The following is a 20,688-nucleotide window of genomic DNA, read 5'->3' as shown; positions in this document are numbered from 1 at the left end:
CATTTGGCTATTTATAGGGCACACTAGTCCAAATCCAGTTATTACATCAAATAATAGGGATTAATTGTATTATCTAAAAAAAACATCTAATAGGGATCAAACACCACTAGGCTTGGGTAGGCTAATTTTTTAATCTGGACCTAAAATTAGTCTCTTAATCCAAACAGGGCCACAGGGGGCATCGGCTACTGCACTGCAGTTGGACAGGCCTCAGCCCAACTGAGAATACTCGCTAGCAGGGCCTCTCCTCTCCTCTCCTCTTCATCATGCATGATTGCAGTTGGAGTTCCTCCTATACCGCCGACAGTCTTGTCTCACAGACACAAGCAAACAAGATAGATTTTATCGCCATTGCGCTGTCCGGCTGTCCCGGCCAGAGGAGGAGGAGGAGGGAGGAGCGGAGCCGGGAACAGAGGCAGGACGCTGGACGCCCACATGGGCAGGGCAGGGCACCAGAAGCCCTGTCACGCTGAACAGAGGAGAGCAGAGCAAGAGCCCTGTAGTAGACGGCTGGGGCTGGTGCGGCTTGGTGACAAGACAGAGAACAGAATGACGGCAAAGTTAGGCCTTGTTTAGTTCTGAAAAGATTTCGGATTTTGGTACTGTAGCATTTTTTGTTTGTTTGTGACAAATATTATCCAATTATAGACTAACTAGGACCAAAAGATTCCTCTCGCGATTTCCAGCTAAACTGTGTAATTAGTTTTTACTTTCGTTTATATTTAATGCTTCATGTATGTGCCGCAAGATTCGATGTGATGGGAAATCTTGAAAACTTTTTGCTTTTTGAGGTGAACTAAACAGGTCCTTATGATGAGAGACAGTTGGAGGGAGGGATAGCCTGTCTTTCCCATTTAAGGACACTGCCCTGCCCTGCCTGCTGCCGCCACCCCCTCTCTCTCCCCTTCTTCCTCCTCTCCAACGCCAGCAACACACAGGACGACGTCTTGGCGTTTCTCGCGGCCCTACCCTACCCTACCCTACCCTACCCGGTGTCCAGTCCAGTCCAGTCCGGGGTCCTCCCCGCTCGTCCGTCGTCTCCTCTTCTCCTGCCTCCTGTGAAGTGAAGAAGGCCAAGGCCAGGACCAAGACGAAGACGAAGATGGTGGCCGGGTGTCAGAGGCTTCAATGTTCCCTTCATCAGAAGCTCGTGCTCGTGGGTGTCCAACTCCAGGAAGCACCACAGGCCGCCAGGGAAGCAGCAATGGCTTCTTCAGCCTTGCATTGATGCGGCACCCAGAGCAAGCATAAATATACCCCTCTCCCTCTCCCTCTCCCTCCCAAGTCTCAAGCTGCTCATCGCCCTCATCTCATCAGCTTCTCCCTCTCTCTTGCTTTCTCCATCCTGCTCTCTCTCTCTCTCTCTCGGCCTGAGGCCTCTTGCGTCGATCGGCCATCTTCGCACTCCATCCCACCGCCATGGAGTCCTCCTCTCACATCACCGGGGAGGACGACGGAGAGGGCTGCAACAGCTGCGAGTCCGGCTGGACAATGTACCTTGCCTCGCCCATGCATATGCATGGCCACGCCGGCGACGACGCTGCCGGCAGCGGCAAGAGCAGCGGCAGCCAAGGGAGCAGCGTCGACGACGGCTACGGCTACATGATCAGCCGCGGCAACCAGCAGGGCTACCAACATTACGCCGACGCCGACGACGACGACTCCCTCGCGTCCGATGCCTCCACCGGCCCAGCTAAAGTGAAGTCGTCGCCATCGTCGTCACCGCCGGAATACCAACAACGCCGCAAAGATGATGACGATGACGATGGAGGGCATCATCATGGTCATGGCAAGGAGCAGGAGGAGGACGATGGCGCACGCACAAAGCTCGCCACCAGCTCCCGCAAGAAAGCTGCTGCTGGCAATGGAGGAGGAGGAGGAGCAGAGGGCAACTCATCAAGGCGAGGCCACAGCAAGAGAGGCGGCGGCTCTTCAAGGAGAAGCTTCTTCCTCTGGTAAAACAATACTATTATTACTACTAGCTTCGTTTCATTCACTCTACACCAGTAGCATGAATCCTCCTTTAATTTTCGCCATTGTTGGTCGAGCTCGAAACCTTGCTTGTTGTTAGAAGAAGAAGAAGCATCAAGCAAGCACGCGTTCATTCTGAGGAGATAGATCAATCAATGGGAAGGCTATTTTTTTGGCCCTTGTTTTTGCCTTCTCCGTATGGCCATCTCCTCCTCTCCTCGTTGACCACCTGTAGTAGGTTCGTTCATTAGCCATTGCCATGTAAAAAAAAAATCTACTGTAACTTCTGGTCATTGTTGTTCTTCAGTGCCCTGTGCTTTTAATGTTGCTTGCAAATCTCCTTCTGTGTTTGTAGATATTAATTAATGAATGCTGCTCTAACTCATAAGCTATATACTGACCAGATGGGGGTTCCAAGTTATCGTGTACTCCCTCTGTTCCAAAATAAATCAACTTCTTAGCCACAAGTTGATTTATTTTGGAATGGATGAAGTATGGGCCATATGACAGCAAACAGAAGAAAAAAAAAACCTGCTTCCCTAGTACTCGTACTCGTATCTAGAATATCAGGAATGTGTGTGCAGTGCATATTCTGTTGTCACAATACAATACAATACAATACAGGTGTCTATTGTTAAGAAAAAGAGTGCACATGCTCACATGTTATCTTCCTAGCAAAATCTCCAACCATATATAACATCTCAGTAAAGAATAATATCCAGCAATCATCACTACCTAAGTTGAGCTAAACATAAAGGAGCAGGAACATGTAGTATATATCGATCACAGCACAGGCAAGCGTTGCTATGCTAGGCTGCTAGCTGCTGCAAGCTTTCCGAGCCAACAGCTTGCCAACTCACATTCCTCGAGCAGATGCTGAGAGCAGGTGACCTTGGTATGGCATTGTAGCCTCAACCCAACTGATCATTTGTTGGCAATGCATGGCATTGGCATGGCTGCTCCTGCATGCCCATCTATCATGCATGTGGTGAGTAGTATCCTATATATCCTATATAACAATGCGGCAGAGGAATGTGTTATGTGGCCTAAACTCCAGAATGGAGGAATATTTGTCTAACCACACCACTCATGCAGCATCAACGCAGCAATTGCTGCACATGCTGTAGACAGGGTGGACACAATGATTTGCCCATCACTCAGGCCAAGCTAATTAATGGCCATAACCAAAACCTACAATGATGTAAGCTGGTTTAATTAGTATGTCTCTAAAACAAAACATCCCCCCTATCCCTATGTATGTATTTCTTTTTTCCTCCACACCAAATCAACAGAAAAGTATATAAAAATATGCATGCCTCATGTTCTAGAAGAATATATGAAAAGAACAACACGAGTACAGCTAATGCACCTCTTTTCTGCACCACTCTCCTTGCATAGTGGTGCCAATGAGCTGCTAGACTTTATACAAGAATTAAACAAGGTATGGTTGCGTCTCCTAATGTGCGGTGGCAGCAACATGCTGCAATTAAGCCTCGCACACCAATAATTCTCCATGAACGAACTTGATCATAGAAACGTATGATGCGGGTCTGCACGGCCCGATAAAGCACGCAGACAACAGAAGAAGATGCACAAGGGAGTCCAGCTATCACCTGCTATTCCCATGTATGATTCTTTTCAATCCAGAGCAGCAAGTGTCGAAAGGCGACTTGGCACCGTTCAGATAGTCGTTCTGGGTGGGAAGAATAATAATGCAGGCAAAGATACGCCTCTGGAGTCTGAACTCTGAACAGCAAGGTGCCATCCTCATCGCTGGAAATGGAACAGAAGCATTCAACAAGAAGCATGTCAGCAAGAGCTTGGCAGTCTCTCTTCAGGTTCAGGAACAGGATAAAAATGGGAATTGGTAGTCACATTCACTCGACACTGCTAGTGGCCAACTGAAAAGAAAAACAAAACAAGCAATTTTTCAGAGATGGAAAAGGAAAACAAAGATCCATCAGAACTGCAATGCTATTTATATATAAAAGTGTATAATCTTATATTCTACAGTTCTACTGTCTGACCATACGGCCAATATTTTTATACGTGAAACAAAAAGAACATTTTCTTGAACAGAAAGTAAAAGAAAATGTTCAGAATCTTGATTTGAAGTTACTACTACTATTGAACAAGAACAGGGACCACCTGAACACAAACTCTGCAAGTTGGACAGGAAGTTTTAAAAGGAGGCAACAAAGCTCATCCCTTGTCAGTCAGCGTCATTTAGAAATGAAGAAGCTCATAATAAGTCATGAGCCTGCAATTCGTCAGAACATCATAATATTTGACTTTGAGTGTATAAACCTGCCCATCAAGTCAGAATTAAGGTGAACCACCGGTGTTTCCGAACTTTTTTTCCTGTAACTTTTTCTTAACGTATAAACTGTCATGACCTGCCGCTTAATTAATTAATTAAATTAGTGAAAATTTTCTATAATGGACAGCATGCTCAATTAGAGAAAGCACGACAAAAAAACATAATCAATGCCGAGTTCTTCTTCATCTAACAAAATGGTGACATTTGCAACCACTAAATCTCAGATGCAAAGTCATTAACATGCAGCAACTAGCTTGAAAACACAAAATTACAGATTCAGTTCCAGAACACTGCGTGGATTATAATTACTAAGCAACCGAATCATTCCCGTGGACTAATTAGTACGTAGATCTCTCTTAAAAACAGAGAGGTGGAGAGGATTCCGAGATCTTAGTGGATTGCTTCCCAAATTCCAAACAAAGAAATCACCCGCTATTCCTTACCCGAGCAGTCGGCGGAGCGGACGAAGGATGACCGTGACGGTGCGGAGCCAGCGAGAAGCACGGGCGAACCATCGAAGGGAGGGACCGAAGGGGCAAGGGCGGCGGCGGCGAGAGGAGCGCCGCTGCGGCGGGGCTGAGTGGCAGCTGGTCACGTGGAGGAGTTGAAGTGGAGTCGGAAACGACCAAGGACACGTGCAAAATCACCTCGTACTTCCTATGTGAATCCGAGTTTTGATTTGAAATGATCGACGATGGTTTTGTAACGGACTTCACCCATTCCAATTTGTAAGTGGTTTTGGTTTTTCTTATAAATAAACAATTTTAGTTTTTATTAGAGAAATTTTACAATGGTTGAGAATAATATGGGTTGACGAGATAAGAGGATAGAAAAATAGGAGAAAGTACTTGGAGGTACTAAATAGATGGGAATAGTACGGCATTAGATGAGATGGGTACCAAAATACGTGGAGTCATATCTATTTTTTTTTTTGAATAAGAGTAAATCGGTCATTTTAGTTGCAAAAATAAGATTTTTTATGTTTTTTCATTATACGATTCTCGTCATCGCTTGTTGTTGGGTTGGGTCTAGTGTTGCCTCTCCGCCGGCCAGCAGGTGAGGCCACGGCCGGACGCGACCCTATGGCTGTGGAGAGCGGCGGCGGTCAGGCATGGCCCCAAGGGGTGTGGGCGCGATGGCGGTGCTGTTGCCTGATAGATAGCTGCGGGGCAGGTGGGTGCTGTCCTAGCCAGCACGGCCATGACCAGGCGTAACCTTGATGGACGCGGCGGCGATACGGAAACCTTGCCAAGTGCACACAAACTTCCTTAGGAACTCAGTTTTGGCATCGTCCCACATAGCTTTTTCTCACACTAAACTATTTATCAAATGCATATTTGTTATAAAACGCAAAGCCTTCGTCTTCGCTAGCAAACAATTTCCTCGTACTCAAGCATAAACGCAACACAAAATCGACCATCTCTTCCTGTACATTGTTTAAAAAAATATCAGAAGAGCACAAGTGGTCTCCAGCCCTCTTCATAGTTCACAAATCCTACAACCAAATCACATAATGCATAAATAATCGATCAATACATCCCTAATTCTTAATGCATACACAAATTGAACTAAATCAAAGAAAAATCAAACAACAACTACCTAACAAATTAGAGAAGTTAGGGGATTTTGGGAAAACTTGATAAGAAAATGCATAGGGAAACAGGCTCTCACCATCTATTGCAAGACCGCATGGGGTAGCGAGGCTAGGCCCAGGTGCGTCGGTGGGCCTGGCCGGCTGAGGCTGAGGCTAGGGCCAGGGGACGGGACGCCAGGGCGCGCCGACCTCTTGCCACTGGGGCGGGCACTGTAGTGGATGCTTGTCGATAGTGACAAGGTAGGGGAGCAGCAGTCGTGCCGCTCCTGTCTATTGTGACCTAAACCGGCCAGGGGGAGAGGAGGGGGCGGGCTAGTGGCCGAAGGGGCAAAACGGCAGCGAGCGTGGCGTCGGGAGGGGTAGAGGCGGCGACGGGGGTTGCACTCGGTCCTTTCTTCGCGGTCATGTACTCGCCAAAGGGCCGACGGGCGACATGGAGGCAAAGGGTAGGTCGGCCCATCACGTCTAATTCGAGAAGGGCACACCCTTAATTACTAAAATACCTACAATAATATATTTCTCATTTAATTACTTAGAAAATAGAAGAAGATGAAAGTACTTGGAGATACCATGGTACTTTGCCAACTATTGTAAAACATCTCTTTTTGTTATATATCTAAATATATCGTAAACTTTTATGATATATATCTAAATATGTTATATATTTATTTAGGTGCATAGCGAAAGTTATGTACCTAGAGTATTCCAAAGGACCTATAATTTAGAATAGAGGATGTAACTAATACTGTATATGTCATAATAAAAAAATACTTTACAAACAATTATTCACCTTTAAATAAGAAGTTCAATGCATATTAAGAAAAAAAATATGAGCGATAGGGTACAAAATTTGACCACAACTCCCACGTGACAAGCTTGGTCCGATAATCATACCTGAGCATTTCTCAGGCTATTAGGATAGGATCAGATCAGTCCAACCGTAAAAGATTGAACGTAAGATTCGTTTGAAAAAAAATCTGTGCAATTAGATCATTAAAAGTCGATTGAATTGGTTGGTTTAGTACAAAATCTGTGAACCGATCAATTCTATGTGAATCCATTAATTAGATTTCTTTTCCAATATTACCACTATTTCTACCTAGTGAAACCTTATCCACTTGAGGGTGTAAATAGAAACTATGGTTTTTTTTTTGTCACATTGAGGCCTTTAGTGTTTGGCCTGATGAGAGGAACACTTTTAGCCTTTCGGGTAGGAGAAGGTTGGTGGCCTGGACTCGTGGCGACTACTCCCTGGCTAGTTTCACTAGTCGAGTGAGGCTCTCCACAGCGTGATGCTTGAGTAGGGCTAGAATAGGAGAGAGATGAAAGAAGAGTGACTCCATATATTACAACTAGTGCTGCCAGCTCCAGGAAAATGAGAAGCGACGCAAGTAGTTGCGTCGGTTCCAACCGGTGCCAGGTTAATAGAATAATATTTCTTCCTTCTTTGCTTCTCTCTTAACATTAGCTTTTACATAATTTATGGTGGGTCCCATAGTGGTTTCATAGTGATTCCTCACACTGCAGCCCAAAATTTAACTGGATACCACTGACACTTCTGTACGCATAAACAGTAACACCACTCACATTATGGAGGGTCTGAGAGTGTAGTTGGCCGTGGCTGCTCTAGCTCATGTGGTTCGACCTTCCTCTTGATCGGTAGCTTGCTCTCTGCACCTGCAACATCTACCTCGACTCATTGCCCTTTGCCGGTTCGCTAGGTGGCAGCCACTCCACGGTCTAGCTCTATTGGATCTCGACACCTTGTCCTTGTTGGTCTAGCCATTCTTCACCAACAAGCAAGCAGGGGCGAAGCTACGTATTAACTAGGGGGTGCAAATGCACCCCAAAAATTTATAAAAACAGTGACTAGGTCCAAAATTTTACCATATATGCACCCACACGAAAGATTTCTATGCACCCACAAGCTAAGTGCACCCCCTTTAATTTGCTCTAGCTTCGCCACCGCAAGCAAGCAAGGTTGATATGACATGGTTAATTGTCAGTTTTCAACTTTTCATACTCAGTGTACTATATGTATAAATGATGTTGCACTTAATAAAACCAAAGATGACTGGGATCCATTAATTTTTTATTGAGTACTAGGTATTATGTATTTGTATCTTTTTAGCATGAACAATTGAGGACTACAACGCTTCTCCATGAAGGAAGAAGTTCCTCATCCTTGCACATCCATCACCGCACCACACAATGTTTGGAGGGTCGATGCCCCTGAAAAGTAACAAAGATCTCAAGTGATATCTATGCACTTAAGAAGGTATATAGAGTGTAGGATCACTTGCTCTATCTTCTAGTATCCTTAGAGCACTTCCACTACAATAACAAAACAACTAGGAACACACAACCCATCCACCCTAACTATCTGTTGGAAACTTTTTGTCCACCATAGGACAATCTGTCGGGTCCCAAAGATGTTGCACCATATCATCCGATGAGGCCATATTCTTCTGCCAACTGTTGCCACTTCACCCATTGGCATTGGTCCCAATTTTATCGGATGATTCACTGATTGGCTAGGTAATACCACTATATCATCTGGTGGCATCGTGTAAGGTGGATTTTGGCTATTGCCAGGTTTATTGATCCACCAGGGTCTTCTACTCAACACCGTATCATATTGTGACATTGAGTTTCTTTATTTTCTTCACCTAACACCCTTGCTGATGTTCATTGGATAATCCGTCGGGTGGTTCTTTTTATCACTGTATTATCTAGTGAGTGTCTTCTTTGAGCACTTCATTGGACACCACAATATGATCATGTGCTCCCAACCAAGTGATTCGGTGCATGTGTTTTTTGTTGTTTATTCTCTATTGCAACTTAGATTTTGATCGATTTCCACCATGCATCCTAAGAAACTATATTAACTGGTCTAACACATCTCAACATACATGTTAGCTCTACTGTTTGTGTTGTCATCTAAGTCACCAAAGCCATATATGATGATGCATATGGCACATGATCCTTATAGTAAATTATTGCACTCCTCGACCCTTTGTCTTGGAAGCAACCCTGGGGTATTATTCTCTCTTCGTGGGTATATGTAGCTTCCCTAAACTTCAAACACTCAGAGATATGGGGTGAGGTTATAGGCTCAATCTCTCATATTAGTCATTTTTTCTCCAATCCAGTGGTTTAGTTTTATTGCAAGCAATGGATGATCCAACAAGAAAAAACTTTGCAAAACACCATACCGCCTTACATGAACAAAGATCTCCAACTAGCTATTGGATCCCTATGATAGCCACTATGAATACTAATATGTACACTTAGCACCACCTTTTATATTCTCTAGTTCCACTGTTCATTGTTCGGTGTAACAAACTAGCGTGTACTGCCAATTTGTACACCGAAACATCTTGTGTGTACAATGCACTTGGCTTTGGCCTTGTAAATTGTAACACACACCTTGTTGGACCAAACTCCAGTACCGTCTCTGATGTTTGCAACTTTTATTGCTATATACTAGACAAACGTTTTGGGTGCTACGAATCTTTGTTCATTGCTTCTTCACCATTGTTACTGCGTATGTAACTTTCAAACACTTATCTATTCGGCATGTACAAGAGTGTTGGATCCATTGCTTATATATTGTGCACAATCTTCATGGGACTTGTCCAATTGAATTTGATATATGCCCCAGATTAGGTAGCTTATTGCACCTCTATAAGACAAATACATGTCACATGCTTGGCGAATACCTTAGTTTCATTGATTACATACTTATTTATCTATAGATATACCTAATATTAATTAAAGAGTAAAAATTTTATTCTATTTTTGTCCATTTCCTCCTAATTGACAATGGACAATTTCTTTCATCCTGTTTTTACTTAATCCAGATTTATGGCCTATACTTATGCGAGTTAAAAAAACTTGTATCTAGCAATGATAGATATATGGTCTGATTCTAATATATACTAGGTCGTGCCCTTCATATCTCCTTATGACCTAGACCCATAACCTATGACCCTCGTCTAGCGATGATACACCAAGCAATTATGCTCGTCGATATTCAATTGTACCTTTAGTGCGAGGGATTTGATTTGCCATGGTTCCACCTAAAATATTTCAAATTATACGTATACATATACATATACATTCTGATCTAAAATGATCTATCCAAATTGAACTTAATGCGAATGTCTACCATTTTCTTTTTGTTTCATCATTCACTAATAAGACCTGTGCTCTAATGGTTTGTCAATGTTTGGCAAGAATATCTATAGATCTTAATTTCTTTTGTGCGATCTTTAAGTTTCGGGAAGCACAACGATCAAAAGAAAGAAGACGAATTTACTCTTATCTTTTAGAGATTATTTTATGTCTTATTATATGACTTTTGATTATCTTTTGATATAAATCAGTTGTGAGGCACTCCTTTATATAAGAGAAAGATTGACAAGGTCCGCTTTCATTGGTCATCGGTCAGCAGCATTCCCTCTTGGCCTCTTCCAAATGCCGTCCTCCCCGTGGCCTCCCGCTGCCGGAGCGCCGCCGCCGCAGCGAGCGACGCAGGGCACGGTCTCTACCGTGGCGCTGGAGCGTGGACCCGTCGAGGTACCACTTCCCTCTCTCTCTGTCTCTCGCTCTCGGGCCCTGGTCTCCACTCAGCTCGCGCTCAGGCTCAGCTCACCTGACCTCATCACCTAGGGTTCCCGATCTCCGCCCGCGAAGGAGGCGGAGGCCACGGCTCCGCTTCCGTCTGCGGACTACTACTCGTAAGGCCCTCTCATTTGCTCCCCCTCTCTCGTGCTCTGTGTTTGTGCAATTGTCGCTCAGGACTTGTGCAGCTACATCGGGAACTGCCTAACTGGTTCCGGGTTCACGAATTAAGCGCATTTCGGAATGTTGTTGTCTAGTCTTGCTTGCTAGGATGGGTTCCTGCAACTTTTTTTGTATGCACTCGTGTGCCCAATTGTGGGTGCTTAAGTGATACGGCCAACCGACGAGAGTAGTCCCTAACGTACTCCCTCTCTTCCTAAATATTTGTCGTTATTGGTTTGCCTGCTAAGTTTGACCAGATTTAAATTTATTATGAAAATAGATTCAACAATCTATCTGATGGTATTAATTATGTACCATAAATATTAATATTCGTTTATATAAATTTAGTCAAAATTATTTCTCGGAAAGCGAGAACGACAGTTTAAAAGGGATGGAGGTAGTATATGAATACTTTGAGATGATTTAGGTCTTGGAGTTTCTTGTTTGCTTTTCTTTGTAGCTCAGAGTTTGGCAAACTACATTGCATGTGTCCAGGACCAATGTGGGAATGTGTCCAAGAGACCAAGACCAGGACGTTTCTGTCAGATGTCTTGTGTGGTTCGTTAAAAAGAAAAAAAAATATATTTATATGAGATGCAGCCGTATTCGTATTTCCTATCCAACATTCCTGCCGGAATAGCAATCTTTTCATCTACCATGGATGAACTGGGTGGCCATGGCAAGCTTTGACTAATGAGTAATGAGTTCTAACAGTTCTGGAACTGTTGACAACATAATTTCTGTTTTTCAATAGTAATGTGAGGATTGCTTGGTCTTTCTGGTTTGACAGTTAATTTTATCAGCGCATTGCAGTGAATACATCTTTGCGAGTTCATATGGCTACACAAGTTGTCAATAGTACAAAACAAGAATACCTTTACTGCAACCTATGGTTATGTCAAAAATCATGTTAGTTCCCCTAGGACTACAAAACAAGCTTTTGGCGCATGGAAGGCATCTCAATTCTTATTTTTTCAACTTAAAGTCTTCTGGTCCATTTTTCTTCCTAACAAATCGACAATGGATCCTTGTGTTCATCGAAAAAATAGTAGACCCTACTTAGTGATTGTTATTGATAACACATCTTTTCAATAATTTGTTACATTTTGTTACAACCTCATTTTTATCTAATGCCTTTAGTTGTGAATTGTGTATTCTACTTGTCAAATTAAGCTGTTCCTTGGTCACTGTGGAAACCATGAAAGTTTACTCTAAATTTTCTTTTATTACTCTACGTAGAGAGCTAAAGACCCTGGAGCATGTAGAGAAAACCAAAAAATATCAGGGTAATCTTGCTGCAAGGTTGAAGGCCAAATATTTTTCCAACAAGACTTTTGAAAAAGGTAATTTGTAAGAACTGAATGGCCTGGTAAATTAAGATGAACATTTGTTTCACTTATTTTGTTTCAGACAATATAATCTGTCATTTATGTTATCCAGCATTTGCTGTTGATATATAGTTCATCATATTTCAGGATGTGCTAATCTCGAATCAAGAAGTTAACTTAATGAATTAAAATGAAATGTGTTAGTACTAAATTTTACTAGGTATGAGTAAAATATCTTCTGGAGTCTACAAATCCATTGTTTCCAAGGCTAGTTCATACTGTAAAGTGTATAGAGAAGCCAAAGGGAACCAAGTGATAAGGAGACAGTTGAGGAATGACATTTCAATTTACAATGAGTTGAAAACAGTATGTATTTATTGGTTTGAATTTCAAATGTTTGCATCAATCTTGAGGCACATCTGAAGGCGCTTACCAACAAGTACATGTAAAAATACCACTCTCCTAATCTGAAATGTAAGTTGACAACTTGACACACTAATGATATGCAGACTGAAATCCAATATTTCCTTAGTGGCCAAGCCTAATAGTACTGCAAAATTCTTAATAATCATAGCATGAGTCTATGGATCACACATTATTAGCTGATCAATAACCTGATGCCTTACCATTATGTCATATTGTAGTTTCATAAGAAATGAATTTATGATTGCCTTCCGTGCTTTGTACAAAAAAGACAAGAAGTTTGATAACCAACTTGTTTTTTCTCCTTTTTTTTTCTTTTTAAGCTGACTGATCAGTTGACTGCAAGTGGAAGGTCTATACTGCCAATGCAATCATGTGTGTAATTCTGATTCTCTTTACTGTTTTTACCATGCTGTGAACAGGATACGTGTTTGAAGAAATTGTTATAGGGTCCAAGACCATCCGGCTAAGCAGGTGGTGTTCTCTTAATTTGCTTCTTGGAGTGCTGATCTAAAGTTTCACTACAGCAACCATTTGTTTTTTTTTCAGGTGGCCATTTACAAGGTTGTTTGCAGATCCAGCAAATTTTTGCCAAGAAAAGAGCTCAACTGAGAAGGACATTTCTCCATCTCTGGCTGGTGAAGCCATGTCAAATGATTAAGCACCTCATTTAGCTGAAGAAATATCTAACTCCTGGCATGTGGCAACTATCCATTATGACCACCCAACGGATAAGAATCCAGTAGTTTGCATCACTAACTTCTATCTGTTATCCTTAAAATCAGTGACCTGGAGCTTGTATATTTTTAACGGGACCAAGTTAACCTTATACAGTTTTGAACCAAAGGCAAAATTTGTTTTGTAGACATGTTTACAGGCCTACATCTATGGAAGTACACTGATATTGATATTATTCCTGCACAGGGATGTTTCAACTTTTTACCTGATACGGGTGTCATATCCATGATCTTTGCATATTTTCTGATTCCTTTTCTTCTGAAATGACGTAATTTGTAGGGCACTAGCATCCTGTCTCCTAATATTCTGTTTGCAGTACCAACATCCCGGCACTCTGATGCCAATTATTGCCATGCATCAGCAACATCGATGGCAAGCTACAGCTTGCAATCTCGAAGTGCCCCCTTGGAATCATGATGAGCAGCAGATGGATGAACACACCAACACCTGAACTTCATCAGCTACTCTTATCTTCATGCAACTGTGGTGTTGCAGGTAAGACGCCTCCTGGGACTGGGAGGGACAGTTTGTTGAAGTGCTCAGCCCTCTTGTACTTTCCAGTTGTTTCTTCCTGCTATAAGGAAAGCTCCATGGGCACCACTGTGAGACATGGCATGGTGGATGGTGCATTGGTGCTTCTTCCACCGGGCGCCTGGTGTGAGCCAGTGCCCCAGCCCCTCAGCCCTTCTGTTCACTGTTGCTTGGGCCCTGTGATGTGAGCATCTCACGCTGGTGGGCTACCTTTGACCCCCCGTGTTCACACGTACCCTTGGACACCCTGAGCTGATGCCGCACTTCACTTGCACTCGCGATGCGGCCTCAGGGTCTAGATCTGTTTTGCTCTGAATCTCAGTGCTCATGCACAGGAACCGTTCCTATCTGCAGCCACACAATCTTGCAGTTGATATCTATATTTTTTTCCTCGTTTCTGGTCAACTGGATTTTATGTGGGTTGTTGCTCTGTCAAGAGTTCCTGGCTGTGAAATGCCTGTTCCTGGAGTTCGTGCGCATTCTTCGCAGCTGAAAACTGTGTATATGAGCTCATATGCCATGCCTCCAAGAGAAGTTCTCTGGTGTCTACTCGCTTTCAGAGGCTCTAACATCATTTGTATGAGAATAAATTAAAGGCACGCTTATTTATGTTTCCTTATTATGAATGAGCAGTCCTTTTTATCCTCCCTTTGGATGTCCGATTTTCATTCTTTCGCATTGGAATTATATGCCTAAAAGGTGTAGATATTTGTGTTGTAGCACATGCATGCATGTTACTGAATTTTTACTCAAGGTTCCCTGGAACCCTGTGCGATAAGCATCTCAATGAATAGGATGTTGTTGGTTCGGTTCAAGATCTTGATGCTACAATATTCATATACCAAGATTGTTTGATACATATCCTGAAACTTGTCTGATACTTGATACTGATACAGCATGATCAGGCTCTGCTTCTGAGAATATAGCAGAAGCTACTCGATTATCTGACACTAAGAGCAGCATATGCAGTCCACTTAATCAGGAAATTTAACACATAAACAATTATTAGTACATATAAGTTGGAGCCGTGTCATCACTCATCAGTTGCACTGAATTATGACAAGTCTTCCTGTACTTGCATGCCAGTTTTACGGTTTTTGTTTGAAACGCCGGACTTGTACTGGCCTACCGCGAACGACACAGTAAAAACGGGAAGCCTCGCCCTTTTGGTACAGCTTATGGCCAAAACAAGCCGGAACAAGAAATCAAACAACACATTTTCATGCTTCTTCTCACAAGTCTCGTTTGTACTGGAACGCAAGAACTAGATAAGACCGTACCAATTTATTTTGACCGTGCTTTTTCTTCGTTTGTATGGCTTCTCAGAAAAGCATTTTTTCTGACAGCTCTACCAAATAGGGTCCCGTTACTTCATTAACAGGTTTGCAAGTCGCAACTCAAAAAATTGTAATATCATGAATCATGATATCCACGTTAACTTATACTCCCTCCGTCCCAAAATAAGTGTCGTTTTCGCTTCCCGAGAAATAACTTTAACTAAATATATAGTAAAAAATATTAGTATTTATATTACATAATTAGTATCATTGGAAAGATCTTTAAGTCTAGTTTTTTAACAAATTTATTTAGAGATATAAATATTGCATATATTTTTTACAAATCGAGTCAAACTTGTGGCACAAAAACCTAAAACGACACTTTTTTTAGGACGGAGGGAGTATATCCTTAAGGTAAGGTAAGGAACAGATACCAAAATACCAGTGACTCTCAAAAACAAAAACAAAACTGGTACTGGTACAAATATTGAATCGGTTGAAGGTGCATGCATGCCTCCGTGCATCTCTCTTCGCCTTAAATTAATTAATTATGCATGCTTAATCACACATGTTTCTTATTATATATCGATATATAAATTATCCTCACGATTAAAAATTGGGTTGGATAATGCATTCGATCATTCAGGTGCTTGTGCTGCTGGTGTTGTTGCTGCGTGGCTCCGCCTCCGATGAGCAACTGGAGGTCGACGCGGCGGCAGGGGCGCCCTTCTCGGCGGCCGCCTGCAGCAGCAGCAGCTGGTCGAGCTTGTTGGCCAGCTCGGCCTTCTCGTCCCTGAGGCGCGCGCTCTCGCGGCGGGCGTCGGCGCAGCTCCTGAGCGCGCGGTTGAGGTCGTCGAGGAGGCGGCGGTTGGCGCCGCGGAGGTGCGAGACCTGCGCCCACAGCTCGCTGAGCTGCCGCTGCTTGCGCATGCGCGACCGCCGCGCCGACTCCCGGTTCGACACCATCCTCCGGCGCCGGCGCTCCTCGTCGGCGGCCGCCGTCGTTGTCATCGTCACAGCGCCCAGCTGGTGGTAGTCTCTGCCCGCGCCGTCGGAGCCCGAGCCCGACAAGCTGGGCGAGCCATTATTGTTGCCGGCGAGGTGGGCTGCGGCTTCCCGGACGATGGTGTCAAGCTCAAAACAAGCCGTGTCGCCGCCGCCGTCGATGATGGTCAGTAGAGTAGCATCGTCCTGGAGAGCCGACTCCAGCTCCAAGGACAGCGCCGGGAAGTAGGCCGGAGGCGGCAAGGCCATGTTCATGTGGTGGTGCTGGTGCGAGGCGCTCGGAGGGGACAGGAAGCGGAGGCTGGCCACCTCGCCATGGAGATGGTGGTACATATTGCTCTTCTTAATTGTCTTGCTCTCTTCTTCCTTGCTAGCTAGTGCTTAATTACGATGTACTTGCTTGTGAATATTGGTGGATCCAAGTCAGCTACCTACCTAGCTTGCTATGTCTTGCTCTTGCTCTCTTGGTGCTCTGGAGAAGAAGGCCTGGGTTGGTGAGGGCCTTTTATAGTGAGGCACACAGTAGCTTTTGCTTGCTTACCTAAGAGAGAGAGAAATAAGCTCTCTCTCTTTCTCTCTCTCTCTCTCTAGCTATGTCCTGTGTTCTATCCCATATTCCCATCTGAGACTCAGAGAGAAGACTTTGGTTTGGTCCACCATATTATATTTATATTGAGCTAGCTAGTTTATATATATGTATTTTCTCTTTTAGTTTTGGGAATCTTGTTGATCCAGTAGAGTTTGGTAGCTTGCTGCTTGCATATGGGCATATATATGGCCGGTGAGCTTTTGAGGCTTGGCAATTGGCATCTCCAAGTACTTCATCTGTTTTAAATTTGTAGATCCTTAATCTCCTATAGATCGCTTCTTATCCTGTCTTCCAAAGAGAATATTTAGATGGAATTTGATATTATATTTTTGCATATGACTTGACTTGATCAGCTAGCTATAGCCAGGCGAAATTAACTCTGGATATATTCATGCCAAACCTCCGATTCGGCTGGCTTTTCGTATTCTCTTGCATTGCTTTCGGTTACCACTTTTATTAACTTGTCGCGCGATTATAGATTATTGCATGCTGCATGCATGATCTACTAATTTATGCAGAAATCTTTTTCAGCTGGGGCCTGGGAGAAGTGGTGTGAAATTCACAAGAGACAGACAGCCACTTGCTGGCTGCCTGGCTTGCTTGTTGATAGGCACTGTGACACTAAAATATTTAGCAACATTATTAGTGGAGCAACTTGGGATCGGAAGAAAACGGCGTCGGATTGTGCTTTTGCACACGCACAAACACTTCATCAATTCAGCAGCCTAACCATATATATGAAGTAATTCTTACTTTGCACTATATATATTTGTTATTATTTACAGGCACATCATTTTTATATATAGGGTGACTGGCATATATATATATAGTGACATCAAAGTTGGCTAATCGGACGTGGCGTCCTGTCCTTGTTCATTGTAGCGGCCAGGAGTCGTATGCGAAGCAATGGCCATTTAATTTGTCCACCAATAAAAGTTGCGAGTAACGTTCACTACAGGAAACAGGCAATTTGCCGGGAGCCGGACACTCCCGGCAAAGGCTATTTTGCACCCGGCAAAGCCTTTGCCGGGAGCTGCACCCGGCAAAGAGCCTCCGGCAAAAATCTGGCCGGCAAAGATTTCTTTGCCGGGAGCTTTTTATCGGGCACCCGGCAAAGACTTTGCCGAGAGTAAACACGGCCCCCGGCAAAGAAAACTGACCGTCACGGCGCCGGCTCCGTCGGTCCTTTCTTTGCCGGGAGCTGTGTCAGAGACACCCGGCAAAGATTTTTAATTTTTTTTCCCATAATTTCTTTGCCGGGAGCTTACTGGTCAGGCTCCCGGCAAAGCTTTTTTTATTTTCTTTTTCAATAATTTCTTTGCCGGGAGCTTACTGGGCAGGCTCCCGGCAAAGCTTTTTTTATTTATTTTTTAATAATTTCTTTGCCGGGAGTCTTCTCCTTGGCTCCCGGCAAAGATTTTTTTATTTTTTTCCCAGATTTTCTTTGCCGGGTGCCCTAGCTCTGGCACCCGGCAAATCTGGGAAACCGAACCTGGCGATTTCCAGCTTTGCCGGGAGTCAGGGCTAGGGCACCCGGCAAAGCCTTTATTTTTATTATTTTTTTATTTTTTTTATTTTCTGTATTTACAAACATAATATAACACATATTTATATCACCAACAGAACATATCACACATCCATTTCATCACAAACTCAATCCGGCATATATATCACATCACAAACACATGATCTCACATGCATACACGACATCGCAAACATAATAGTTCCAATATCCATCATCACAAGTCGATAGTCGTTCACAGTGCATCACATGTCCATCAAGTCGTGAAAAAGAGAAACAAACTAGAGGTGGGGGGAAAACTGAGTGCCCGGTGAAGGAAAAGCGCCGTCGCCTGCTTGCGCCTGAGATGGGTTATTTGAACCCGCCGACGGAGGCTACATAAAGGACAAGAGATTGCATGTGTGAGAGTGGTCAATTTAGTCTTCTATGTCATGAAAGAATATGAAAGCACTAGTCAAAGCAATTTGTTTTCATACTCACAGGACTAGCTAGAAGTAGCGGCGGTGGAGCGAACTGTGGCACATCTACACCGTTGACTTGCCCAAAGCTCTGCAAAAACGCCGTAATCTCCGCTAGCTGCTTGGCTTGTCTTTCGCGCTCGGCCCGCTCAGCCTCTCTTTCCCGCTCGGCGAGCTCGGTCCTCGCCGCTAGGTCCCGCAGCTCCTGAGCCATCCTCTCGTTCTCGGCCTGCAATATTTCAACCCATCTGTTTTAGTGGTGCAAAGGCATCTAAGTTATGTAAACATCAATGTATGGACAGTTAAATGGGAGAAACCTTAAGTTCATCGACCCGCTGCTGTGAAGGAGACGGCCGTTGGCGTATGGCTGGGCCTCCGCTCGGGGTCTCTGCTCGGATCTGGGAGAGGGTGGGAACAGAGCTGGACTCAAGGGTGCCATCACCAAGCCAGTACCGTCCATGCTTCTTGCCTTGTCCGATCCTCATAACCATCGACCCATCAATGTCGTCGGTGCTCGGATCCCACTCTGGCCCATGGACCGACCTTGCCTCCGATGCATAGGAACTGATGCGGGTGTGGGAGCTCGGATTGCTGTATGACTCGGGCGGGTCATCCGGGTTGAAGGTGGCATCGGAAGTCGCCTTTCCCTTGCGGGCCAGTCCATATGCCATGAACGTGGACAAAGGCTGGCCACCATGCGACGCCGACTGTGAGAAAGACAACAAGATGATTAGAATAAACATGCAGAATGAAGCATCAAAATACTAAGAATGAATTTATGTACCCATGCTTGCTTGTATGCGGCGAGGCTACGGCTGCCTTGATGGTGTGTGGGGCCTGTCGCCTGCAAAGCACGCTCCCGGCAGGCTTCATGTTCCTGCATATAATCCTCTGTGAACCACTTGTCCACAATCATCTCCCAGCAGTCCCGATATGACTCACACCACCATGGAATCATCTGCATGTCATAAACAATTTGAGATATAAGATGACCAATTAGAGATACTTAATCTCAAAATGAATTAGTATTATTATTTTCATTTACCTCAAGGAACTGCTCTCGGGTGAGAAGCATTTGTCTTGCCTGTGCCTTGGTGATTTTCTGACCAAGTCGCGTGGCGTAGTACTTGATGATGCAAGTGATGCGCTCTTCATAGTGCATGTCAGAGAGGCGCTTCCTGGCACATTTCACCAAGTTCTTCTCCGCCCTCTCCTCTTGTCCCTCTTCACACTTGAAAAAAGTCTGCAAACAGACACAATGTATCAATTCATCATGTCAAAAAAGTCAAATGAGTACGATGTATTGATCAAAGTTGTGCAAACAAGACTTACCCAAAACTCTCTCCTGACCCGCTCCTGCTTGTCTCCATAATCTGTGTCGGGGGCAGATTTGTAGTGGTCCCATGTTTTGGCCGGCCCCACAGTCCCCTTGTGTGTGACAATGCCAGGGTAATAGTGCCTACACACAAGCCCCAAGATGTGGTTGGGGTTGCGTGAGTCACCAGGCGACACAACCTCCCAGTGCCTACACAAGTCATTAACAAACATTATTAGTTTATCTGACATTATATGAAGTAGCTGTGATTAAATCTAAAGTTAGTTACCTGTCCCCCTGGGGGCGAATCACTGGGCGTAGGGGAGGAAGCGGAGGCCCAGGGAGTTTTGAGGGACCTCGCAAGTAGGGCTTGGCAGCAGTAGTGGCAGTGGAACCACCTGCAGTCTCGCCGTCCTCCAGTGCGTCTCCCTCGCCGTCCTCCAGTGCGTCTCCCTCGCCGTCCTCCAGTGCGTCTCCCTCGTCGTCTGTCGCCCCAACCTGGTCATCCCCCGAGGAGTCCGTGGTACGGCACACCTCCTCCGGCACGGGGCGCGGCCTGGCTAGAGGAGGCCGACCCCTCCTGCTGCCGCTACCGCTGCCGCTGCTGCTCCTCCTAAGCCTCTGCCTCCTCTCATCCGACGAGTTCTCTCTAGCATCCTCACGTGGCCTCTGGTACCTCGAGTTCACGTTCCTTGGCCCACTGCCTCCCGCCATCTTTGTTCAATCACCTACAATTAAAAAAACAAACAAGACATATTAGTAGATGTATTAGAAATAGATGTATAAAAAGAAACAAACCAGACATGATTATTATAAAATAATATAGTAT

At 44.4% G+C, this 20,688-nt stretch overlaps 3 protein-coding genes and 2 pseudogenes across 4 annotated transcripts; 3 read left to right on the top strand and 2 right to left on the bottom strand.

The window, feature by feature from the left end:
- LOC8055373 lies at positions 864-2,310 on the top strand. Its single transcript, XM_002445934.2, has one exon. The coding sequence runs from the start codon at positions 1,420-1,422 to the stop codon at positions 1,957-1,959; it is 540 nt and encodes a 179-aa protein (XP_002445979.1). The 5' UTR covers positions 864-1,419; the 3' UTR covers positions 1,960-2,310.
- Positions 10,319-13,384, top strand: LOC8067038. Of its 2 annotated transcripts, none has more exons than XM_021464437.1 (5): positions 10,319-10,466; positions 10,560-10,627; positions 11,913-12,016; positions 12,847-12,894; positions 12,974-13,384. In XM_021464437.1, exons 1-5 carry the CDS (start codon positions 10,365-10,367, stop codon positions 13,096-13,098), a joined length of 447 nt encoding a protein of 148 aa, XP_021320112.1. In that variant the 5' UTR covers positions 10,319-10,364; the 3' UTR covers positions 13,099-13,384. The 2 variants fall into 2 exon arrangements, with proteins under 2 accessions (XP_021320112.1, XP_002445978.1); XM_002445933.2 differs by having other exon boundaries at positions 12,847-12,898.
- LOC110436854 lies at positions 11,078-11,903 on the top strand (annotated as a pseudogene).
- LOC110437333 lies at positions 13,461-14,656 on the bottom strand (annotated as a pseudogene).
- Positions 15,431-16,919, bottom strand: LOC8067037 (basic leucine zipper 63). The gene has a single exon (XM_021465433.1). The coding sequence runs from the start codon at positions 16,306-16,308 to the stop codon at positions 15,613-15,615; it is 696 nt and encodes a 231-aa protein (XP_021321108.1). The 5' UTR covers positions 16,309-16,919; the 3' UTR covers positions 15,431-15,612.

Source organism: Sorghum bicolor, chromosome 7 (assembly GCF_000003195.3).
Source record: "Sorghum bicolor cultivar BTx623 chromosome 7, Sorghum_bicolor_NCBIv3, whole genome shotgun sequence".
Lineage (NCBI taxonomy): Eukaryota > Viridiplantae > Streptophyta > Magnoliopsida > Poales > Poaceae > Sorghum > Sorghum bicolor.
The sequence above is the reverse complement of the archived record's forward strand: the minus strand, read 5'-3'. Positions and strand labels throughout refer to the sequence as shown.

Bases quoted from the DNA above. Each gene is read 5' to 3' on its own strand.
- LOC8067038 (XM_021464437.1), top strand. From the start codon at position 10,365: ATGCCGTCCTCCCCGTGGCCTCCCGCTGCCGGAGCGCCGCCGCCGCAG. The intron at 10,467-10,559 runs GTACCACTTCCC...CTCATCACCTAG, and splicing joins TGGAGCGTGGACCCGTCGAG to GGTTCCCGATCTCCGCCCGC. The intron at 10,628-11,912 runs GTAAGGCCCTCT...TACTCTACGTAG, and splicing joins CCGTCTGCGGACTACTACTC to AGAGCTAAAGACCCTGGAGC.
- LOC8067037 (XM_021465433.1), bottom strand. From the start codon at position 16,308: ATGTACCACCATCTCCATGGCGAGGTGGCCAGCCTCCGCTTCCTGTCC.
- LOC8055373 (XM_002445934.2), top strand. From the start codon at position 1,420: ATGGAGTCCTCCTCTCACATCACCGGGGAGGACGACGGAGAGGGCTGC.